The following is a 25597-nucleotide window of genomic DNA, read 5'->3' as shown; positions in this document are numbered from 1 at the left end:
GTTTTCATTTCCCTTTTCTAGTAGAGAAAATATAGAACTCATAAGCCAAATGTTTATCTTAACTATTACCTTTAAACTCATCCTTCCAAGTTTTGGGAGTTATTTTCAGAAGAAAAAATAAATTTAGGTTTTTCCTGCTTTCTTTCTTTCTCACAGTAAAATGACCAAACAATGTGAACAATAATAGAAGGAAGAACAGGAGTTGTGAATAGTTAACCTGGACAATTGATCTTAAATTTCAAATCATTGCCTTTATTTTCTGATTAAAAGGTATAAGGCAAATAGTGGGTCCTATACCTGAAGCTCTTGACCCTAGAGTGTTCTATTTTTCATTTCTTAGCAGCCAGTCAACTTTAAAACATGAAGGAAAAATCCAGAACATAATCATAAAGCATTCCTTGGAGAAGTTTCCAAACATGAATAAAAAATAACAAGCCCCCTTCATTGAGCTCAGGTACTGTACTTGGCACTTTACTGCATTATCTCACTCATTTCTAACAATGGCCCAATGAGGAAGGAGCCTTTAATCTCTATTTTACGAAGAGGAAACTGTGGCCTAGACAAGGTAATTAAAAACTTATGCCAGGTTACACAGCTTCTGGAAACAGGGTGGAACATTTTAAGTAATGAAATTTAAGGCAAATATTTTCTAAATTACCCAAGTAGTACATATTCTTTGGGAAAGAAAAAATCAGAGATGTAGGAAATAAAATTTTTAACAAATCACCAATAACCATATATGTGTGTATGTGTGTATATGATTACACACACACACACACACACACACACACACACTGGAAAGACAAAGAATAAGTGATAGTGTTGGTTAACCCTGGAGAAGGAAGGTGAGAAGATACCAGAAATGGAAGGGATAGTCAAAAACGTGTTTAGCTTTATCTAGAATGTTCTGACTTTTTGCACAGGGACTGTTTTCATATACCAGTTGCACAAATTTAATTTATTTAAAAACCCTCCAGGAATGAGGACACATTCCAGATAAAGTTAATCTTCTTTGACTAACCTCATCGCCCCTTTTCTGGTGACCCTCTCTTCATCACAGTCTCTCCTCAAGAATGTTTAAAACTTTTCAAAGATAGTGTGGACAAGAGTTACTTGATATAGGGAAGATTGTAGAATCGTTGATAATGAAGTGTAAGGCAGTATACACTATGGCAATTACATACACAGACCCTGGATCCAGACTGCCTGGGTTTGGATCCTGGCTTCCCTATTGTATGATCTCTCTGTGCTCCAGTTTCCTCATTTATAAATTTGGGATAATAATGCCTATCTTACTGGGTTGTCATGAGTCCTAAATGAGTTATTATCTGTACAGGACTTAGCACCTGGCACGTTGTAAGAGCCAGATAAGGGTTACTACAATCATTATTGTTATCCTGACACTCAGAAAAAAACTATGATAAATTGTTGTATATCCATCCAGACTTTTTATCTCTGTGTGTGTGTGTGTGTGTGTGTGTGTACATATACACATACAGACATGTACATACACATACATTGATGTGGGTACATATAGGTGAAATTTTTATGAAAATTGGATCATACTATTTCTATTTACTGTAACCTTCTTTTGTACTCTATAGATTATAAACATCTTTCAGTGCCATGGAATAATGAATGTTTAGACAAATCTCAAGTGTATTTGGTCTTAACTAGTTGTGATAGCATGGATTCTTTTGACCAAATGTGTGCACATATGATAAGACAGAAATTTCTTGGCACTATATTGAAAATCTGGAGTGCTTATATATATTGACAGAGCTTCCTTAAATGGTTGAATGGGCTTGATATATCTTACCTGAGTGTATTATTATTTGTCTTATTTGTTAAGCAGTGACATTCAGCCTTCGTAAATGTTTATCTTCAGAGTCAATATGCCAGAGAGAATGGTATTTTTTAAGGGTCACTGTGGGAAGGACACTTGGAATATAGTTCTTTGTAGGAAGAAAAATGATGTATAAAAAGTACATTGATTATTAAGAAAAGTATTTCTTCCTCTGCCTCTTTCGGGCTTTTCAGGAGATGTTTCACAAAGCAGAAGAATTCTTACCCAAGAGGACAGATAACGAGATGGATGAGATGGACACGTCAGACACCCAGTGGGGCTGGTTTTACCTGGCGGAGTGCGGGAAGTGGCACATGTTTCAGGTACTTCCTTTCCAGAACCTACCAGAAGGGCTTCAGATCCACTTAGTGCCACCTTGCTGTCGCACAGCATACCAGTGCAGACCCTGAAGGACATCTAGCCTTAAGGACATCAGATAGCTTGACTAAAAGAAAAATGAGAAGTCCTTCTAGTGCTTTTCCTTTTCATTTCCCCAGGTTTTCTCAATCATGTATTAGAAGAAGCAGTGCGCGTTCACTGCACGTACAGAGGGCGAGTGTGACTGAGTTGCGTAGTGTCAGTATGGCCGAGCAACTCCAGGTTCTGTTTGGTGGACAAGGAGAAGGGGAAGAGAGCAAGCCCATATTAAGCACCTTTTGTCCGCCAGGTGTTATGTTAGATGTCACAGGTATCTTTTCTCCTTTAGCAGCCTCCCAGCAGCTCTGAAGCAGGTATTAATACTCTGTCTCACAGTCAAAGAGACTGAAACTCAGAAAAGGTCACAGAACCCATCCAGAGTCACATACAGCTAGTGAATTTGAACCGATACTCAAAAGCTTGTCTTCTTCTTTTACTTCCAAGCCTACTTAAAGAAGATTTCATTTGAGCCAGTGAGGAAGTTGTAATTATTTGTAATAATTTGTAAAAATTGTAACAATTTGGAAAGAGGGATTCTAAGCAGTTGCTGGAGTTTCTTTGCTAGAAATCCTGACACCGTTTTGCACACGCTGGCTTAGCTGTGATTCTCCCTGTGTGGGAACTAGAACAGGCGATCAGTCAGTTCCCCTTGTTGCTCCGTTCTCTGTCTCTGTGACCACAGAACCGCCTCTGTGGCCAAGCCATTGATGTGAACAGCTGGTAAATGACACTTTCTGGTTTGTCTTAAAGCCGGATACCAACATTCAGTGTTCAGTTAGCAGTGAAGATATCGAAAAAAGCTTCAAAACAAACCCTTGTGGCTCCATTTCTTTTACTACTTCCAAATTCAGCTACAAGATAGACTTTGCAGGTATGTTTTTTTTCCCTAATAGTTGTGTGTTTTTAGTGTATCGATACAGTAAAATCTACAATTCTGAAGATGAGAATTAGTTGATATATTTGTAAACAGTGAAGTAAATCCTTTTTGTCATACACAGAAATCTCTCTATAAAAATTCAAGATTTAAAATCTTGAGCAACATTACCTTTTATAAAGGAGTATTTTTATGCTTATTGATACTAATGTTTATGGAGATTATCGTATATTTTGAGCTTATATAACACTTCTCTTCTAAGGAACACAAAACACTTTTTTAATTACGATATGTTAGTCACCATACAGTACATCATTAGTTTTTGATGTGGTGCATAGAACACTTTTTAGCTGTTTTAGTCATCATCCCTTCAGCCTTTTGAAATAGCTGGGAATCTTTTTATTTTAAGGATCAGTCTGAGAGGTTAGGAACACTAGCTGGTAATAGTTTTAAGATGAAAGTTCAGCTCAACGACCCATCTCCTAGTGTCTTTGCCAGAAAACTATTTCTTTAATGGACATTTCCTTCTACCATTTTCTGGTTTCACAGAATAGCCAGCTAATCTGGAAATCGGCCCCACTTTGGATTTCATCCATGATATATGGGCATGGTTTTAGGTATCCCATGAAAAACCTGTCAGTTCAATTCTTTTAGTTTCAAGCTGTTAGTTTCAGCTGTTCATTGCATAGAGACATACAAGACCTGGATTGGGAGGATTTTCTTTTAAAGATTTCATTTTTAAAGTAATCTCTACACCCAACATGGGGCTTGAACTCACAACTCCAAGGTCAAGAGTCAGATGCTCCACTGACTGAACCAGCCAGGCACCCCGGGGAGGCTTTCCCAATAAAGCACATTTTGGCTGCTGCATGGCTCAGTCCTCTAGCTGTTGCCTCCCAACCTCTATGAGTAGTAGCTTTACGACAGAGTAGTAGTGTGTTGTGGTGCAGTAGGGTGGTGACACCTTAGGAAATCCCCTTGGATGAGCTAAGGCCCAGAAATGGTGAAGGAGGTTGTCCAGTAAGAGGTTGATGCAACCAAATCTCTAATGATTATTGTCTCCTCCAAAGCTTGTTTTACTAGCAAGAGTTAAGAACCATTATATTCTTACTCCTGACTAAGCATCCCTTTTTTTAAATGACATTAAGCAAATAGACTGCCTTTAAGGGACCCTGATATTTGTCTTTTTGCTGCAGTCTAGACGGAGGGCATCCCCTAGACCTTTTAGACACCTCGTGTACAAGTACCTGTCTGAAGCAATCCTGAGACATCGTGATATGCACACACACCAGGCTTCATGACAAGGATGAAGTTTATCAAAGCATTTGGTAGATAATTCAGCAAGCCCTATGTTTCTGAAAGAGTATTTTCTAGTAAACTATATTTGGGGGAGAGTTTCTCTCAAACAATGCAGTTTATTTAAAAGATGTCTCTATCGAAGAATAGAGTCACATATAATCATTCAATTTCACCAACCCTCTATATAATGATACGACATCAAAGGTATAGGTATCAACATTTTGCATGTACTGTTTGCAAAATTAGCCCCAACCATTCTGCCACAAGCCAACTCAGCTCTTGATAAAAATGGTGAAACAGAAACTCAGAATGAACTGCTATAAGAAGCCACCACAGGCTTTACTCCCTGTGCTGAGATGATCTTGATTTTTCCTGCACAGTGGTGAAGCCATTATAGGCAGAACCTAAGAGAATCCAGAGAGGGCAGAACATGTTTTATACCTTATAGCATTTGCCTGGATGGGTGAACCTCTTTATTTTGGAATGGAATGATGCCAGTTAGATAAGATAGAGGGACTGGCATATCACATTAAGCCTCAGTACTTAGCTTTGTGGGAAGGAAGAAACGGACCTGGTGATACTGCCACAGCTAAGGCACAGAAGAGAAGAAAGTGACACCTTCAGTTAGTTAATTAGTCTTTATCGCTAGAATCTCTTTAAAAAGTATGTATTGCGTCTAGCGGGTTTTCTATTTTTTGGTTTGTTTATACAATTTAGAGAGAAGGCAAGAAATGTACCAATTTTTGAAATTCTGTGAATTGTGTAAGCTTATAGCAGTAATGTATCTTTTTACCCTTCCCAAAATTTTTGGAGAAATCAAAGTAAGTACACTTTCCACTTAATAAACCAATTGGAAGATTTGGTTCTATAATTTCATTCTCTTCCGAGTGCTCTTCATTTTCCTAAGTGTGGAACCCTTGCACTGTAGCATCAGCGTACCGCCAGTGGGATTCCGAAGGAGCGGGCCCTGCTACTGAGCAGCAGGGGCCAAGCATCCTGTGCTTGAGCGTAGGTCGTGCGAGGAAGCCCCGCTCCCTGAATAGCACTTTTTTTTAAAGATTTTATTTATTCATTTGACAGAGAGAGAGCACAAGCAGGGGGAGGGGCAGAGAGAGAGGGAGAAGCAGACTCCCCGCGGAGCAGGGAGCCCGATGAGGAGCTCGATCCCAGGACGCTGAGATCATGACCTGAGCCGAAGGCAGTCACTTAACCAGCCAGGCGCCTGAATAGCACTTTTATGTCGTGATAAATAGATGTATGGTGAGGTGTCCTTGACAGACTGTGCTTGGCAGCTCCTCCCCAAGCCCCGAGGTTCCCCATCGCCAGGTGGTGTGGCTGCACATCCTCGTGACTGTTTACAGCACAGCATGTTCCCAGCACTTATCTAATATCTTTGTCTTTGTATGCAGAAATGAAGCAAATGAATCTCATCACTGGAAAACAGCGCTTAATAAAAAGAGCCCCCTTTTCTATCAGTGCTTTCAGGTATTGTAAAGAGAATAGGGGTAGAAAGAGTGGGCTTTTCTCCTCTTTCTTAGTATTTGGCAGAGGAACAAGTAGACTGAAAATGTTTGGGTAGGTTATTTCATGATCTTGATGTTGCTCTTTTTGTTACTGAATTTCACAATAGTTGATGAACTAACAATATGATTACCTTCTGTCCTTGTTTCCTTTCCTGTTGTCCTCTTCATTTCCCCTTATATGTTTACATTTTTTCATTTCTTTAGGGCAGTTACAGAATGCCACATGGTCTCTGCTATAGGTCCTTGAAATAGCTTACTGAAGTAGGTTTTTTTTTTAATGTTTTTTTATTATATTATGTTAGTCACCATACAGTACATCCCCAGTTTCCGATGTAGGGCTCGATGATTCATTAGTTGCGTATAACACCCAGTGCACCATACAATACGTGCCCTCCTTACTTCCCATCACCGGTCTATCCCATTCCCCCACCCCCCTCCCCTCTGAAGCCCTCAGTTTCTTTCTCATAGTCCATAGTCTCTCATGCTTCATTCCCCCTTCTGATTACCCCCCCCTTTCTTTATCCCTTTCTTCCCCTGCCGATCTTCCTAGTTCTTATGTTTCATAGATGAGAGAAATCATATGATAATTGTCTTTCTCTGCTTGACTTATTTCACTTAGCATTCGCAAATACTCTAATGGAACCATCCAGTTATGTGGGCCATAAATCCTAGGCAGTTGCCCACTTTGTCTCTACCACCGCTTATCCCCATTGGGCAACTCCTGGGAGTGATTTCAAATCTGTTGTGACCGAAGGAGACCTACAGGAGGTGGGAGAGCGGTGGGCCAGCAGCACCACTCTCTGCTCCTGGAGCTGGTTGCACATTTTCCTTTTTGCTCTCGCTGGCTGTACACAGCTTGAAAAGATGGCAGAAGAGAATATGTATTTGTTATTCATGTGAATGAAAGTGAAGGGGAAAATCTTAGAGCATCCTTTCTACTTTCTGCCCAAGCGAATATTGAAATCCCTACTGTTGAAAGAATGTAGAATCAATCAGAAAAAAAAAAAAAAAATGCCAGCGTGTGAATTAGAGGGGATACTCCTTTGCTCTTCCCAAGGAGATATTCTGAAAGTATTAGAGTAAGGAAAGAAATGCTTTAAGTTTCTATCAGTTTGTTTCTTAAGACCTTTGGCTTATATTTTAGCATCATAATTTAAAAGTTATTCAAGTACTTATATAATGAATGCCCTAGAGAATATATTGTTTTCTTACCAGCCACACCATATCTTTATTCTTGAGTACAAGGAATATAAAAAAGAAATTACTTAGCTTCCAAGAGTGTGTAGTCTGGGAGGAAAATGAGATACAGTCATGGAAAATGTTCATGTAATTGTGTGTTATTATTTCTGGCTTACTGTGGTGGGGAGAAGCAGCACACTGTGGGGTCAAGCACTTTGTTCTGTCACACACTATAGAAACCGTAGAACAAAGACAGGAGAGGGATAGAATAACCAGAATGGAAGGCAAGACGCAAGGTAATGACAGAGGAGGAACAGTTAGGTTGGCTACAGTACAGCGAGGCAAGTAAGTGAGCACTGATACGGAAATATTCATTTGTGGCAGGGATATATCGAGCATGTGTTACATGCACGGTGAATGGTTTACATTTCCTACTGGCAAGGAAATTATAATTAATTAAGGCTATGGGCTATATAGAAATTAGAAAAAAATACTTTTCGGAGTAAAAACTGTGCCTGAAGTATCTTTTAACAAAACAAAAACCTTAAAAAACAAACAAGAAAAACAAGAAGAATAGAACAAAACAAAAAACAAACACTGGGAAAAGTACTGGCGCTCTTATCATCAAGGGCTCATCTCTATTGTATCCGAATCTCTGAGTAGAAGATCCACAACCCATTAGAAACGTATGACCTCACTCATAATAAGAGAACTACAAATTATACCAGACTAGTTTTTACTATCAAACTGTCAGAAATTCAAAAGTTTGATAACACACCATTTTGGAGAGATTGTTAGGAAATAGGAATTCTCTCCATTTCTGGTGGTGATGTTAATGAGTACAGCCTTCAAGGAGGGCATGTGGGTAGTATCTGTTAGAATCCTAAATAAGTATGTTCTTTGACCCAGGAATTCCATTTCAAAAATGTTATCCTACTGATAGACTAGTGTGTATGTAAAATGGCAAACCCATAACCATGTTGTTTTGTGTCATTCTAAACAGTAGCAAAAAGTCAGAGATCAGCTAAATATCATCAACAAGAGACCTGTTACATAAATGATGGTATATCTGCCTCATGGACTTCTATGTACCTGCAAAATAGGTTGCACTCCTTCGTTCAACCACTATGGATTGAGTGTTTACCATGGGCCAGGTTCTGCGGTAGGGACTGGGAATGAGGATCCTCTCTATCTACTGATACAGAAAGATCTCGAAGATCATAATAAGTGGGGGGAAAATGGCTGCAAAAAACATATTTTTGCTACCATTTGTGTATAAATTTGGTTTGCATTAACCTAAAGAAGCCTGGAAGAATACCCCAAAGTCTAAAAAAAACCTGATTACTTGGAGTTGGGGCAAGAGGCGACAATTAGGGAAGGAAACTGTTCATTGTCTTCTTCTTTATACATATTCATTTTTAAAACATATGATTGTAGGATCTTTTCAAAAATTACAACGAGCTTTAAAAAGGAAGCTAAAGACAAGCCTGAAAATTTATGATTTTCTTCTAGTAACCTCCAGTCCCCAAAGGATTAGTATGTCCTTTTCAGCCTTTTGCCATGAAACCCTCCAACTTTTTGTCTTTTTCTGTGTTCACATCCAGTGGCTTCAGCGTGGTGGGCAGGTTTTTAAAGTTTCACTGGCTGCACTAGGTGAATTACCACAGGCTGTGTATGGGGATAGAGGGCAGTGAACAGAGGAAAGTTGAGGTTTGAGTTAGAGCTTGAAGGACAATGAACATATGGCTGAGGGGTTTGTTTGGATTTTATTTGATAATATCAATCTGTTAAAGAGGGTTTTCTTTTTATCAAGAATTTGGTTATCTTTTTGGACATTCCTTTCCTTTATCTAAAATCTTCCTTACATTTTAAAGAATTTCTGGCAGTTTTAGAAAAACATGACAAAATTAAACAACCGTGTTTGAAATTTTCATGTTATTCAAGATTGGCTGATTTCCATCAAAGTTGTCAGTTCAGCATGCAAAAAGCAGCACACAGGGGTCACTGAGTAAATATATGAAAATAAAGAACCAAGGGCTTCAATTAATTGTATTTGTCACAATATCCCAAACATGAGATTTGGAGAAAAGGCGAAGTTAAATCATGACCATATTTATCATCAGCTTCTAATACTGTGTTGTGTCTTTTTCTATTCAAAGTTACATCTGTGAAAATGAGGCCATCCCCATGCCCCCACACTGGGAGAATGTGAACACCGATGTGCCCTATCAGGTAAGAGCGGGGCTGGCCAGCCGCCCTGTGCAAGAACGGAAGGGGCCCCAGTAAAACTATGCCAACTTCTTTTTCCAGCTGGTTCCTTTGCACAGTCAAACACATGAGTTTAACGAAGTTGCCAGTCTCTTTGGGAAAACAATGGACCGCAGCAGAATTAAAAGAATTCAGAGAATTCAGAACCTGGACTTGTGGGAGTTCTTCTGCAGGTGAGGCGGCATCTGGCCCGAGCCCTCTTTGTGGCCTCTAGGTCTTCTGGAGTCTTGGAGAAGGCGAAGCGCGAATGTGGACGCGTGTTGTTTTTTGACAGTGTGGTGCAAACTGTGTGTCTCCGCGCTCTACCTCAGTGTGCTCTCCAGGTGCCAGGGGAAGGGCTGGTGATAGAAAGCGACCTTGGAGGTCAAGGCCAGGCTCACTTACAGCCCTGTGGCTTTTGAGGTACAGAGCTGTGCATCATGGCTACAGTCAGCATTAGGAGGGAGTCGAGGGAATTGTTAAGTTTTGTTGGCATGGCTTGAGTGGCACAGCGCTGCATGTGGAGTTAGAAGTCTCTGGAAACAATTGTTGAATTTTCTAAAAAAGCGATTCCACCATCTTGCCTGTAAGTCATTTACTTGTTCTATTTTGGAGGACATCGTGAAACGCACTTTCAAATGTCCTGCCAGGCCCCGTGTATGTAGTAGATTTAAAATCTCAGTTGAGTACTTAATTTAGGTTGGAAACCAGCCTTTGGATTGCTCAGTATGCATTTACCCTAAAAATAAAGCCCATTATAGAAAACTTAAAGGTATTGTCCAAATTAACCTGTTGTGCTGTATTTTTTAATAATAAGTGTTACTTAAAATAATGGCTTCCTAAAATATTTTTATTAAATTTATAATGATATGTAATTTCTAATTTTTTTAAATATAGCAGACCCTTTTTTAAAATATGTTTATCTTAGAGACAGGGGGAGCATGTGCCCACATGCACCCACAAGTGGGAGGGGAGAAGCAGATTCCTGGCTGAACACAGAGCCCCAGGTGGGGCTCTCTCTCAGGACCCATGAGATCATGACCTGAGCCTAAATCACAAGTAGGTTGCTTACCTGACTGAGTTACCCAGGCGCCCCTAAATATGAGCAGACTTTTAATATTTACTCAGGAAAATTTCAAATAATAGAGTCTAATATAATGAATATAATGCATAATATAATGTATCCATCATCCTGACTTAACACGTTAGGATTCTCACACATCATCTATCTCCTTTATTTCTATTGCTGTTGTTGCTGAAGTATTTCAAAGCAAATCGTAGACCTTAACTCATTTCATTCCCATATACTTGAAAATTGGGCCGACTTTTGTTTGGTAATGATACGTGGAATTCTTTCATGCTTCTGATAAGTAGTAATACGGCCTGAGTATATTCCTGGTTTTATTGCCATAATAGTTTATGGTAAGATAAGGGGTTTTCAGTGTGTATTCTTTACAGTCTTGGGTCTTTGAACCAAGCCAACTTTTATTTCTGACAATAATGAGTTTAACTGAGTTTAAAAGGTTTTATTGGGTTCTTGTTAGATGATTCTTTTGTCGAGGAAGATGAAAGCTTCTCTCCCCTTTAACTTGATTCTCTCAAGAGGTAAATAAAGTGAGATTTTCTAAAATGGTCTGATGAAAACTTAATTCATTATTCTGAATCAGGCCTCTCAAGTGGAGTTCAATTATAACTGAACTCATAATTTGAGTGGTCTCAATTCAATCCTAGTGGTAAAAGGTACCAGCGAATCCCCACGTTTAAATATTGTATACTAGGAATTTTACTGAAAATGGTTTCACTCTGCCGATGCCCTTCATGATTTTATGTAATGTTGGCCTGTAGAAATCTGTGGTGGTAAATGAACCTGTCACCTGCTCTGACAGTAGAAAATACTGGTTCCCATTGTAAGGACAGCCTGTTATTTTGACATCTCCACGAAGATCTAAAATCCTACTCACTCTCATCATCATGTAACCTCTGACTTACTATACAGGCAGCGAGGCCCACGTGAGTCCCTCTGTTTCCATGTTGCCCAGGCCTTTTTTACTTCTCTCCCTTCTTCCAACAAATGTGTTGGAAGTAGCACCTACTTTGTGACAGGGAGTATTCTAGGCACATTGGGGACATAACAGAGACAAGGAGCAAGGGACTTGCACCACAAAATGAAAATAAAAATTAAGATGAATGATTAGGGAAGAAGGTAGAAAGGTAGTCAAGGGGCTGAGCATGCAGGAGTTTGTAGTAGAGCCATTGGAATGGTTGTGTGATTTTCCCCAGTAGCCTTACTTGAGTCGGATTGATCCAGAGTTGAGAGTTAGGAGGAGCAGGCCATGCAGGGCCTTATAAATCAAGCTGAGGGGTTTGGACTCTTTTCCTGGACAGTGGAAATCCAGTATAGAACTTGAAGCAAGAGAATGATCAATCCGATTTGCAGTTTAGAAAAATAATGTATCGAGCTGTACTGTGGAGAAGGGGTTTAAAGCAGTGGTTCTCAGGAGTGATTTTGCCCACCAGGGGATATTTGGCAATGACTGGAGATGATTTCTAATTGTCATGTGGTTAGATGGAGAATTAAGTAAGGGGTGCAAAACATCCTACAGTGCACAAGACAACCTCTCACAACAGTTAGTTAGCCCAAAATGGCGTAGTGCGAAGGTTGAGAAACATTGGCTTAAAGGAGTCACAGTTAGAAGCAGGGAGCCCAATTTAGGAAATTGTTTCAGTAATTAAACTGAGACCCGTTGGGTGGCCTGAACCAAAGTGGCATCTGCTGTGCTGGAATGAAAAGGATGGGTTTGAGATTTTAAGGCTGTAGAATGATGATTTAATGTGTTCAGTGGTGTGAGTAAGGAGATGGGAAAGATAGCTCCAGAGTTTCTGACTCATTTCGGTTGACTAAGGGAATATGGGCAGGAACAGATTTTGGTCTTTGTTGTGAGGGAGGATGGGGAGGAAGTAGCAATTGATACCTGTGTCATGACTCAGGAGAGTGGTGTAGACTAGAAATAAAGATTTTGGAATTATTAGAAAATGTGAGGTAGTAGAAGCCATAGAATTGATGAGATGACCAGGGAGTGTATGTAGATTAAGAAAAGAAGAGGACCAGGGACGCCTGGGTGGCTCAGTCATTAAGCGTCTGCCTTTGGCTCAGGGCATGATCCCGGAGTCCTGGAATCGAGCCCCGCATCGGGATCCCTGCTCTGCTGGGAGCCTGCTTCTTCCTCTCCCACTCCCCCTGCTTGTTTTCCCTCTCTCGCTGGCTGTCTCTCTTTCTCTGTGTCAAGTAAATAAATAAAATCTTAAAAAAAAAAAGGAAAGAAAGAAAAGAAGAGGACCAAGGACTGAACTGTGCAAGGGATGGACAGAGGAAAACTCAAGGCAGAAACTGAGAAGTAACAACCACAGAAGGTGGAAGAAAACCAATAGATGTTAGAGTTACAGAAACCAAAGGAAGACAGTGTTTTAAGCAAGGAGGTGTCATCCTCAGGGTCACATACAAAAGAGATGCCAAGTAAGATGATATTGAATATGTCCTTTGGATTTTTTGACAAGAAGGTCATTGGCACCCTTGATAAGAGCCATGTTGGTGGATGCTATATTGTATATACAGCAAATGTTGGCAGCTCTTCCAAGAGGCTTGGCAGTAAAGAGGAAGAGAAATGTGAGAAGATGGGTACTGTGGAGTTGGGAAGGGTGTCTTTGTTTTGTTTTGTTACTTTTTTTGAATTTAAAGGTGGGAGGGACCTGAGCATGTGTAAATTACAGTAGGAAAGAACCCAGGGAGAGAGAGTTTAAAGGACAAGAGAAGGAGAAAGGGTAATTGATGCATTAAGGCTCCTAAAGAGGGGTGGTAGGATGAAATTCAGAGAATATACTAGAATATACAGAAGGAGCTAGACAAGGGTGGTCCAGTCATGTTTACAGATAAGTAGAGGTAGGGGATGAGGAGAGGGGTTACATTATGGAGTTTCTTCCTGAAACTTTCAGTGTCTTTGGCGAAATAAGAAGTGAGGCAACCTACAGAGAATGGTTAGGGAGGTGTAGATTAGAGGGAGAGATGGGGGAAGGAGTAGATTTGGAATGGCCAATATGGAAAATGGGGGAGAAAGAACTAACCTGGGAGCCATAGGATTTCCATCAGTGTTGAGGGCTTAGCTAATGTTGGAATATGTGAATTCAGAGTGGAAACCTGGGGATGTTGTGTGATTTGTTTCAGCAGTCCATATTTAAGAGCAGAGAGGGAAAGGGGTTGGATTGACCCAGGGTTGGGAAGGATGCGGCAGCAAGGAGTTAAGAGCAGTGACAGCTGCTATCGCACGGAGAATGTGGATTTAGATGAGAGGTTCTCAGCCCTTTAGCAAGTTCTGCAAGTGATTCTGATGCTCAGCCAGGATGGAGAACCACTGGTCTGAACCGAAGTGAACTGACTTCAATCTGGAGCACGAAGATATTCCTGTTGCAATTTAGGGCACGTGGCAACTTAGTCCTTTTGGTACCCTAGTCCCTGAGAGGGTGGGTAATTTTAAGATATCTTTGAGAAGCGGGTGCTGCCGTATTTTCTGGAAGTTCAGAAATGACTGAGGGGTTGGACCAACATGGGCAGGGTCATAAAGAACTTAGTGTAGTTTGAATCCTGTGATGTTCCCCAAAGGTTTAGTTACAGCCCAAGAAGTCTTGGAACTCAATGTTAGCCTTTCCGGAACCCCAAGGTCACAGTATGTCACGAATCTCCACATTTCATGGGTGCCTTAGTAGTTGGCACTAGATAAACTATGCTGTGGGGATGCAAAGCTTCGCCTACCCCATCCTACTCTGCGTTCAGCTGGTATATATGCCACGTCCAATCCAGTGACTGAGCAGATTTTCAGTGTCCACACTAAGAGAGACACGGGTGAATTTTCAAACCAGAAATTATTCTAATCTGTGCCTGAGAAGTATAATGAGTGAATATCCTGATTTTGGAGTGGATTCTAGTCATTACAGGTGGTGAAGCTTGACCTTAGAAAGATGTATACTAAAATATTTACTTAGGTAAAAACAGTATGGATTCACTAATGCCCAGCTAAATAAGAGGATTACCATAGTGGCAGATGACCAAGGCCCTAGACAATATAACTTGGTTTCTACAAAGTGGTTGACGAAGGTTCTTGTACTGGAGGCAAGATAGAGAAATGTATGCTGGGTGATAGTTCAAAGAGAAAAATTAATACCCAGTTAAAAGTCTTGGGCTGAGAGTAACTTGAGTGGCATGCTTGCTTTCTTCTTGAGCCCTTCAACATTTTTATCAGTAATTTGGATGAAAATGTAGAGGGCTTGCTTATCACACTTGTGAAAGATTTAACATGAGAGGGGGTAGCTTATTTGTTTGTGACTGAAGCACGAGTCAGGAAGACCTTGGAAGATTGAAACAGTCAAAACAAATTTGGTTATCTTTTTTTTTTTTAAAGATTTTTTCCTTGCTTGGAACAGCAACATATGTGCATCGTAAAAAAAAAAAAAAAAAAAAAAAAAAAAAAAAAAGACAGTACCTACAGGTCTAAAAAAGAAAGTTGGCAAATTTGTTCTTAGTGAAAACATGCTGGATTTTTCTGAAGGACATATTTGTTTAATGCACACCCTTCTAACCTCGTGCTTCATGGTCTGAAAGACTGTCACTAGTAGACCAAAGCGTATACATTTAAGTTTTGATACATATTGCTAAATGACTCTTGAGAAAGACAATTTCCATTTCTCTCATTTAAATGCAACTGTCATTCCCCCACAAAGTCACTAAGCTGCATGTGGCTTATAAATTATGCATTTTTAAAAAATTGCTGTTCAAGATAAAGCTTAATTAAAATCAATCCACTACTTTAGGTCTATAAATCAGTTGTACAAATACAGCAAGGCAAAAAGAGGTCTGGTTTGAGAAAGTCTTGGGGGTTTGGAATGACCTACAAAGTGATGCCACTGGTGAGCCAGGAGAGCCGATGCTGGCTGATGATATCTGGACTCTGTTTCTATTTCTTACTGACTTTTATAAATTAGAAGACATCCAGCAGATTCTTGTCAACTAAAGGCTGTTCAGGAAAGAAAAAGGCCTGGAAGCAATGCTATGAGGCTGTTTTCACCTTGTCTGTTTTTTACTGTTACAGTCAGTCCTGCATTGAATATCTTTTTATGTGTAAGAAGAGATTTGCCCCTTGGGAAGTGGGTTGAAGTGGATGGCTTAATGTTCCCTCTAAGTTACAAAATTCAGTTCAATCCAACCAACATTAAGTCTCTGGAGATAAAAAGATAAGGGCATGGTCCCTGCTGAAGGAGTTCATTATTTAAAATGGAATGGGAAGAAATCAGAGAGGGAGACAAACCATGAGACTCTTGACTCCGGGAAACAGAATGAGGGTTGCAGAAAGGGAGGTGGATGGGGGGATGGGGTAACCGGGTGATGGGCATTGAAGAGGGCACATGGTATGATGGGCACTGGGTGTTATACTCAACTAACAAATCATTGAACATTATGCCAGAAACTAATGATGTACTCTACCTTGGCTAATTGAATTAAAAAAAAAAAAGAAAATAAAGAAATAAAGACTCTGTGAATTAATTGTTTGTAGTGTCATTTTTAGGCATCTGTAAAGCTTAGCTGGTTTAGGCAATCAATTACCTTTACCAGGATGGGGCTATATCTATAGTTTTTGGTATAATTTTCAGCTTTAAGTCTCAGTTGTAACTAATAATTTTTGGTAAGATGATTATGTGTCCAAGAGCATTTGAGATGATTTCTTTTCCAGAGCTGCTTTGTCTGCTTACAATTTACGTTAAAGAAGTATTTTCTGTTTCACCCTTTCTATTGAACTTGGCACTTCTGAAAACTAATAAATGCCACTTATGATCTGTTTCTCTGTGTGTTCTGTGCCTATGTGTATTGTGTTTTTAGGAAAAAGGCTCAACTCAAGAAAAAAAGAGGTGTGCCTCAGATTAATGAACAAATGCTCTTTCATGGTACCAGCAGTGAATTCGTGGAAGCAATTTGCATTCATAACTTTGACTGGAGAATAAATGGTATACATGGTGCTCTCTTTGGGAAAGGTAACTATCAGAATTCTAGGTCTCGTTCGAGTCCTAGGAGAGAATCTCCTCTTTTTAGAGATAATTGATTGTTTTATAATTCAGGAGTTTGATAGACATTAAGAGTTACTGTACTAGGTTTCTCGCACACCCTCAGAATTTCTGAGCCACAGAAAAGCCACATCCTGCACCTACAGGGTAGAAGTAAGACTTTGACACCTCTACTGGATTAAATAGCTCCCCAAGTCCCAGTCATTCAGATGGGACATCATGTCCAGATTAGCTGATTTGTGCATTCCATTTAATTTCCATGTATAAATCCTTTCCATGGATAAGCCTCTATGATAAACTGTTTTATGTCAAATATATAGAGAACTATAAAATGCATTGATTACATTGTGGACAGGTCTAGGCACTAGTATTTTTGTTTTGATTTTTAGAAAATGGTAGGTAAAAATATTAATGAGCAGTAAGGAATAATGGGGGAATTCCTCACCTTTTTTCTAATGTTGTGAAAGTCCAAGCTCTCCATTTTATGCCCATCACTCCAGGAAGTTACGGTGAGAGATGAGAAGAAAAGATAGGGATAGGTGTTTATTTTTCTGGTCCTTACTTTGTACCTTATCTCCAGCAAGAAAACTGGCTACTACTTAGGATCAAGACATGCTACATTTTAATAAAGTAGATTAATTTTTAAAATAATTACTAAAAAGGCCATCTTATTGATTTAACTGTACAGGGATGGGAAAAGCATTGCCATAAATCCTGTCAGGATGGCATAATCTGAGACTTTGCAATTCATTTCCCAAATTTTTTGGAGTAAATATTGCCTTCACGATGTCAGTCTCCTAGGTGTACCCTTTTGGAAGAGTTGATGCTTTATTGAGTTTTAGATTTCGGTGATGACCCTGTGTGAGATTGTTCTGGGATGCTCAGATGTGAACAGCTTTGCACTCTTCAGAAGTCTTTTTGTGGTTATGGGGTTCTGTTATCTCCTGAAATATTCTTGACTTGTTACCCTGTAGCATAGAAATGTGGTTTCTTGGGTTTTGAAGTAATCTCTGCAGATCAGTCGTTCTCACTATGCTGAACAGTGAGATGCTGCACGAGGGCCGTGGGCTGAGGAAGGTAGTGGAGGCAAATAGAAATGAGAGGGAGGCCCAACCAGCTAAAACTCAGGTCTCACCACACATTTAGTCACAGAAACAATTTATCTCTGTCTTATACACTGGATTTCTTTGTAAGCTTTCTTTCGGAAACGTTAAGTCTGGTCACTTCATTTTGGTGGGAATAGGGGAGGGTGTTGATGGTGGGGAGTGGTCTGTATAAAAAACTTATCCATGGATTTCTGTTCTCTCTCAGAGATCTACAGACAAGGAAATTCCACATCTGTTTTCCTTAGACGATTCCATGTGTCCGTTCCCCTAACAATTAGAATGTTTTTGCTTGTGTTTCATATGTTCTTCAGAGTAATCCTGGCTCTTTTTTTTTTTTTTTTTTTGGTCCTTTTTGTTTAAGGAACCTATTTTGCTAGAGATGCTATTTACTCCAGTCGCTTCTGCAAAGACGACATAAAACATGGAAACACATTCCAAATTCATGGCGTAAGCTTGCAACAGCGGCATCTGTTTAGAACATATAAATCTATGTTTCTCGCTCGAGTGCTAATTGGAGATTACATAAATGGAGACTCCAAATACATGCGACCTCCTTCCAAAGACGGGAGCTATGTGAATTTATATGACAGCTGTGTGGATGATACCTGGGACCCAAAGATCTTTGTGGTGTTTGATGCCAACCAGATCTATCCTGAGTACTTAATAGACTTTTATTGATTTCACTTCCAAATCTCAGTGGTCAAGGAAGTTCTGTGCTTTTTTTGCAGGAAGATTTGCTCTCCTGTCATCTAGCCACTAAATGTTCACTATCTGATACTTTTGAAACAGATATGAAAAAAAAGTGGCCTCCATATAAAAAGACATACTGACTTTAAGGTTGGTTTTTTGTTGTTTTGTTTTTGTCCGTTGCTCGTAGTCTTGTTTGTTAAAGATTGATACAATACCATTGCCATTTTAACACAGAGACGAAAGGTAGCACTCAAAACTAAATCAACTGAGTCTCAATTAACATGATCATTCAGAGTCTGTAAAGTTTACGTGTGTGTTATATTTATTCATATATATATGTCCAAAAAATAAAAAAAACAGACATAACTGTGTCCCTTCAGAGGAATTAATCCTTTGTAAATTGAATCCTGACATTATTATCCACCAATCAATACGTTACCTTGTTGGTCTTCCAAAGTGGGGATTTAAAATCTCAAAGCAGGCTGAGTACGATGGTAGAAATCAGAAATAAAAACTTTATTTACAGAGGTGCCAGACCAGCCAAAAGCAGGAAGTCAAGGTAGAGTGTCCTGCTGATTGCCCAGGGGAGCAGGCTGTGGTCTCAGACTGCTCATGTCATTCTTTTATCTCCTACATCAGAATTGATAAGTCGCTGCAGACTGTAATTAGCCCACAGTTCACCCACCAGGGCTCTTGAATTCTCGTACCATGACTCGCTGCACACAGTGTTTATTGCCTCTTCAAAGTGAAACGTTTATTTCTTTTCCAAAACATGTATTTTTCCCTTCACAGCTATTAAACAGCAACTCACAATATTCACATTTTTAAGTTGGATCTCCCCATTTTGAATCGTAGCAGAAGGCATGGGGTGCTTGGAACAAATCTGGTTTAGTCTTTTGAGTAGTAAATTGACAATCTGCTAATGCTTGAACAGTTAGGTCCAGTTCATAATCATGTGTAATGGAAGTTTGTTTACCTGTTCCGTCTGTTTTGCTCTTATTCTATTCTAAAGAATAAGTAATGTTGGAACAGCTTCCTGCCCCTAGAGGTGTTCTGGCAGAGGCTAGACAACAACTTGGCAGAAATGTCATGCAAGAGTTCATGTGTCAGATGGAGGAATTGGCCATATGATGGTTGAGTGTTTCCCCACCTTGATTTTCCATGATTCTACCCGAAAAAAAAAGAACACCTGTACCAAGCCTTGCCAGAAAACCTTTTCCTAACTCAGTCTAATACTGAATTCTCTCTCCATTATCCTCATTCAGTTTTGACTGAGAAGTTGTGAACATAATTTAACTTTTCAGGGAAAAGCCACTAAATGTCCATGCCTGTGTTGTTCATTTCAATCATTTGCATTGGGAAAGCATCTCGAAATCATAAAAATGAAGAGTATGGACCAAGATTAGGCATGGTAATTCTTCAACTGCCATATATCCCCAGATTTTTATTGTAGCCCAGAATACTTGTAACTGTACAGTTGAAAGTAAGTAGTACACAGGAAACTGTTATGTACAATACTTTGAAACCAAGCAGCAACAAAGATTTCCTGACTCAGATGTGCACACTAATAGCCAGTTTACATGAAATGCTGTGAATATTTAGGAAGAGCCCGTTTTAGAAACATGCAGAGATTATCATGGAAATAATTGGAAGAAAAGTCACCAGGCTACCTTGTGAGAGGTCGCAAACTATTGTTCTAGATTCATTCACAAAAGAACAATGTTCGAGACATTAGGAATTCAGATTTTGAAAATCTTTTTATTCTATTTATTTGTTATTTACACACCAAAAAAAAAAATGTTACAGTAATCCCCACTTCAACATGGCCATCCTTTTTTTCCAATTTAACACAATTTCCCTTCCCATCATTGGAATGGAGTAACTGTTGTAGCATTTGGGAGTTATTCTTGTTGATGTGCAGATCTTATCTTGAGGTGTGACTAAGAGCCCAGAGTCTAGGTTTGCAAGGCAGTCTGTATGAACTCTAAACTTAACTAGTTGGCTCAGATGTGGTAAGTAGAGTGCATTGCAATAGACATTATAAGAAAGAATTCTGTTGTTCTTGTCTGACAATGTACTGCCAATTCTCCTTTTGTAAGGAAGAACTAATTTTGATAAATTTTTCAATGTGATAGTGTAGCTTTAATCACTATTAAATTCTGTTTGTTTTGATCAATAGATGGAGTTGAGAAATCCTAATTAGTATATCATAGACTGGACACAACCATCTGCCCCCTTTTCCTCTTGTCCTCACATAGTATGCATGGGGAGAGTAAAGAGAACCTATTCCAGATTAATGAATAAATGATTTTTAAAATTCTACATTGAACAAATTGCAGCCGATAGTGACTTTTCTTTTTCACTTTCATGTCAAGCCTCAGGGTAAAAAAAAATGTATTTATAAGAAACAGTTTCATAAATCTTGCAGTTATGAACAGGAAGGTTTTTATATTAGTGTAACTTTCTTTTCCAGACTGTTATGGTGATGATAAAGCATTTGGAGCCATTTTTTATATGTGAATATATTGTTTTTACATGTGGTGATTAAAGCTTTCCATAGCAGGGCTTGGTTGTCTGCGTATGCCATATATTTGTTTCTGTGATTTCTGCGTCTCATCTCCACCTTGCATTACTTAAGCCTACACCTGCAGCTCAAACTTAACGAGCCGTTGAGAAGTCTGTTGCCTCTAACTCTTATATAACCCGCTTACAGATGGGGGGAAATCTCTTGTTCTTGGTTTAAGTCATCGTGACCAACAGCTAATCAAATGATCGGTGGGAAAATCATTTACTCTGCTATTGAAAATTCCAAAACAGTTCAAGGCCAAGCGCCTACAGACAGTGTCCTTTACTTTCGGTGTGCTCCCCCAGCTCAGAGGAGCAATTCTGGGGGGGTGGTGTCTACATGCACCTGAGGAGCATGCTTCCTGCAGTTCATCCAGCCTCCAGCACTCCTGGTATGTCCACAGTAAGTTTTTGAAGCAAGTTAGACATTTCATCTGATCTTTAAGCTTTTGTTGGCAAAAAAATGGGAGCTATCCGAAGATGTCTTAATTTTACAGGTGGGAGACGGAATGATCAAGGCTTACCTGTGGAGAAGGGAGACAAAATGGCAGAAGATTAGGGGACTTGTGTCATCTGGTTCCTTGAATTTTAGCTAGATATCTATCAAATCATTCTGAACACCTATGAATTCAACCTGATATGTAAGAAAAAGAACTGCTGGAATTCTACAAATAGAAAAGCGACCACTCTTTGCAAGGTAGGAGGTGCAGAGAAGTGAATCTGAGGGGATATATCGGAAGATAAACAGTAGGGGTGGGGGAGCCTCCGTAAGCCAGCTACTGGAAAGTGATATAGCCCCAGAGCGCAAAATCGAAATCTTTAGAAATCTGCTCCAGTGAAAGACATCCCTACCTGAAATGTGCTCAGGTGGCAAAGCAGGGCAGAATGCTAGATAGGACAGTGTGGTCTCAGGATCCCTGGGGTCACTGAAAGAACGGAGTGCCTGAGCCAGCAGAGTTCCCAAGCATTGGGAGCGGGGAAACCAGCTACAGTCAATGAGCCCAGGAGGGGGCTCTCAATTGGTTTGCCATAAATCCCGAACCATGGCATGATCGGGTGACCGCTCTCGCTGCAGGGGCCCTGCAAAGGGTAGAACCATGGGAACCCTCCTTCCCCCAGGAGGATTGGTGTGGGTGTGAACCGCAGGAATCTGCAGAGTTTGGTGCACACAAAAGCAAAGACTGCTTTTCCCTGAGGGTTTACTGAAGAGAGGGAGCCAAATCTTTCAGCTCCAGGGCTGGAGAGCGGGGCACCACCATTTTTATTTTCATCCTCTAAAGGGGCCCGGAAAGCCTTTAGGGAACAAAAGCCACACAGAGCAACCCAAGACAGCCTACACAGAGCCCGGCCCCCTGGCAAGGGGCAGTGCAACTCCACCCAGGTGAAGATACCTGAGAATCAGCACAGCAGTCCCCTCCCCCAGAACACCAGCTGGAACATCAGGTGAATACCAAGTTTATGGAGCTCACAGAACTGCAAAATTCCAGTACTAGGGAGAAATAGTATATAGAATTTGAGGGGTTTTTTTCTTAGGATTCTTTTATTTTTCAGTTAAAATTTTCCTTTTCTTTTTTTCTTTTCAACTAGTTTCTTATTTTATCAGCTCTTTGTTTTTAAGTCTTTTTAACTTTCATTTTTACATTTGCATTTTGTAGATATATTCATTTTTTGCTTCCTTTCACTGTATTCAGTTTTATTTTTGTATATATATTTAAGGTATATATACAAAATTTGGGATTTAGTGTCTTCTTTAAAGACACTAAAATTTTAAATTTAAAATTTTTTCTTTGAAATTTGGGATTTAGTGTCTTCTAACAAACAGACCAAAATACACCCAGGACCAAGTGGATCACCCTATTTTGTCCACCTGAGAGATTATATTCTCTCCTCCCCCCCCCTTTTTTTCCTTTTCTTTTTTGATTTCTGACCTCTTTGGATTTGTCTAGTGTGTATTTTGCTTGGGTCGTGGTCGATACTTTTTATTTGATTCTCTCATTCATCCATTCTTCTCTGGGCAAAATGACTAGAAGGAGAAATTCACAACAAAAGAAAGAACCAGAGGTAATATTCGGCCACAGATCTAATCAATATGGATATAAGTAAAATGTCAGAGCTGGAAGTCAGGATAACAATTATAAAGTTACTAGCTGGGCTTAAAAAAAGCATAAAAGACATTAGAAAATCTCTTAGTGCAGAAATAAAATCTAATCAGGCCAAAATTAAAAATGCTTTAACTGAGATGCAGTCTTAAATGGATGTTCTAGCAGCTAGGGTAAATGAGGCAGAAGAAAGTGTCAGTGACATAGAAGACAAGATGATGGAAAGGAAGGAAGCTGAGGAAAAGAGAGAAAAACAGCTAATGAACCATGAGGAGAGGCTTCAAGAAATCAGTGATACCATAGAGTGAAACAATATTAGAATTTTTGGGGTCCCAGAGGAAGAAGAAAAAGGAACAGAAGGTATATTTGAGCAAGTCATAGGTGAGAACTTCCCTAATCTGAGGAAGGAAACAGGCATTCAAGTCCAAGAGGTAGAACTCTCCTCAAAATCAATAAAAATAGATCAACACCCCCACATATAATAGTGAAGCTTGCAAATTTCAGAGATAAAGAGAAAATTCTGAAAGCAGCTCAAGATAAGAAGTCCTTAACCTGCAATGGTAGAAACATTTGACTGGCAGAAGACCTATCCACAGAGACCTGGAAGGCCAGAAAGGGCTGGCATGATATATTCAGGGTACTAAATGAGAAAAACATGCAGCCAAGAATATTTTATCCAGCAAGGCTGTCATTCAGAATGGAAGGAGAGAGAAAGAGCTTCCAGGACAGACAGAAACTAAAAGAATCTGTGATCACTAAACCAGCCCTGCAAGAAATATTAAAGGGGATCTTGTAAGTGAAGAGAGAGCCCAAAAGCAACATGGACCAGAAAGAAACAGGCAATCTATAGAAACAGGGACTTTACAGGTAATACAATGGCACTAAATTCATATCTTTCAGTAGTTACCCTGAATGTAAATGGGCTAAATGCTCCAGTCAAAAGACACAGGGTATCAGATTGATAAAAAAGCAAGACCCATCCATATGCTGTCTATAAGAGACTCATTTTAGACCTAAAGACACATCCAGATTGAAAGTGAGGGGGTGGAGAACTATTTATCATGCTAATGGACATCAAAAGCAACCTGGGGTAGCAATCCTCATATCAGATTTGATTTTATTATTTTTTAAAGATTTTATTTATTTATTTGACAGAGACAGCCAGCGAGAGAGGGAACACAAGCAGGGGGAGTGGGAGAGGAAGAAGCAGGCTCCCAGCGGAAGAGCCTGATGTGGGGCTTGATCCCAGAACGCCGGGATCATGCCCTGAGCCAAAGGCAGATACTTAACGACTGCGCCACCCAGGTGCCCCCTCATATTAGATATTAAACCAAAGACTAGTAAGGAATGAAGAGGGACACTATATCATACTCAAAGAGTCTATCCAACAAGAAGATCTGACAATTATAAATATTTATGCCCCTAACTTGGGAGCAGCCAATTATGTAAACCAATTAGTAACAAAATTAAAGAAATACACTGATAATACAATAATAGTAGGGGACTTCAACACCCCACTCACAGCAGTGGACATATCTAAGCAGAAGATCAACAAGGAAACAAGGGCTTTTAATGACATACTGGACCAGATGGACTTCACAGGTATATACAGAGCATTCCATCCTAAAGCAACAGAATACACATTATTCTTCAGTGCACATGGAACATTCTCCAGAATAGATCACATACTGGGTCACAGATTAGGTCTCTACCAGTACCAAAAGATTGGGATTATTCCCTGCATATTCTTGGACTACAGTACTTTGAAACTTGAACTCAATTACAAGAGGAAATTTGCAAGGAACCCAAACACTTGTAGATTAAAGAACATCCTACTAAAGAATGAATGGGTCAACCAGGAAATTAGAGAATTTTAAAAACTCGTGGAAACAAATGAAATGAAAACACAACTGTTCAAAACCTTTGGGATACAGCAAAGTTGGTTCTAAGAGGGAAGTACATAGCAATACAAGCCTTACTCAAAAAATTAGAAAAGTCTCAAATACACAAGCTAACCTTACACCTAAAGAAGCTGGAGAAAGAACAGCAAATAAAGCCTAAACCAAGCAGGAGAAGAGAAATAATAAAGACTAGAGCAGAAATTAATGAACTAGAAACTAAAAGAACAGTAGAACACATCAGTGAAATTAGAAGCTGGTCCTTTGGGATAAAGAAAGGGGGGGTAATCAGAAGGGGGAATGAAACATGAGAGACTATGGACTATGAGAAACAAACTGATGGCCTCAGAGGGGAGGGGGGTGGGGGAATGGGATAGGCCGGTGATGGGTAGTAAGGAGGGCATGTATTGCATGGTGCACTGGGTGTTATACACAACTAATGAATCACTGAGCCTTACATCGGAAACTGGGGATGTACTGTATGGTGACTAACATAATAAAATAAAAAATCATTATAAAAAAAAAAAAGAAGCTGGTCCTTTGACTCTGAGAAACAAACTGAGGGCTTCAGAGGGGAGGGGTGGGGGAATGGGATAGGCTGGTGATGGGTAGTAAGGAGGGCACGTATTGCATGGTGCACTGGGTGTTATACGCAACTAATGAATCATTGAACTTTCTATCAAAAACCAGGGATGTACTGTATGGTGACTAACATAATATAATAAAAAAATATTAATAAATAAATAAATA

At 39.7% G+C, this 25597-nt stretch overlaps 1 protein-coding gene across 4 annotated transcripts in view; it reads left to right on the top strand.

Moving 5' to 3' along the window:
- The window catches only part of PARP11 (poly(ADP-ribose) polymerase family member 11), a 42339-nt gene extending 21490 nt beyond the window's left edge, over positions 1–20849 (top strand). Inside the window, exons 2-9 of one of the 4 annotated variants that reach the window (XM_040642057.1) lie at positions 344–454; positions 2041–2169; positions 3014–3134; positions 5846–5921; positions 9298–9370; positions 9449–9579; positions 16308–16459; positions 17957–20849. In XM_040642057.1, coding sequence (XP_040497991.1) covers positions 2044–2169; positions 3014–3134; positions 5846–5921; positions 9298–9370; positions 9449–9579; positions 16308–16459; positions 17957–18273 — 996 coding nt within the window. In that variant the 5' untranslated portion in view covers positions 344–454; positions 2041–2043 and the 3' untranslated portion in view covers positions 18274–20849. Of the gene's footprint in view, positions 1–340; positions 455–2036; positions 2170–3013; positions 3135–5845; positions 5922–9297; positions 9371–9448; positions 9580–16307; positions 16460–17956 lie in introns of those variants that run through there. The other 3 variants (XM_040642056.1, XM_040642055.1, XM_040642058.1) reach the window with 3 other exon arrangements.
- The last annotated feature ends 4748 nt before the right edge of the window (positions 20850–25597 follow it).

The sequence above is a fragment of the Ursus maritimus genome, unplaced genomic scaffold, assembly GCF_017311325.1.
Source record: "Ursus maritimus isolate PB19 unplaced genomic scaffold, ASM1731132v1 scaffold_26, whole genome shotgun sequence".
Lineage (NCBI taxonomy): Eukaryota > Metazoa > Chordata > Mammalia > Carnivora > Ursidae > Ursus > Ursus maritimus.
This window is presented reverse-complemented; position numbering and strand designations above follow the sequence as displayed.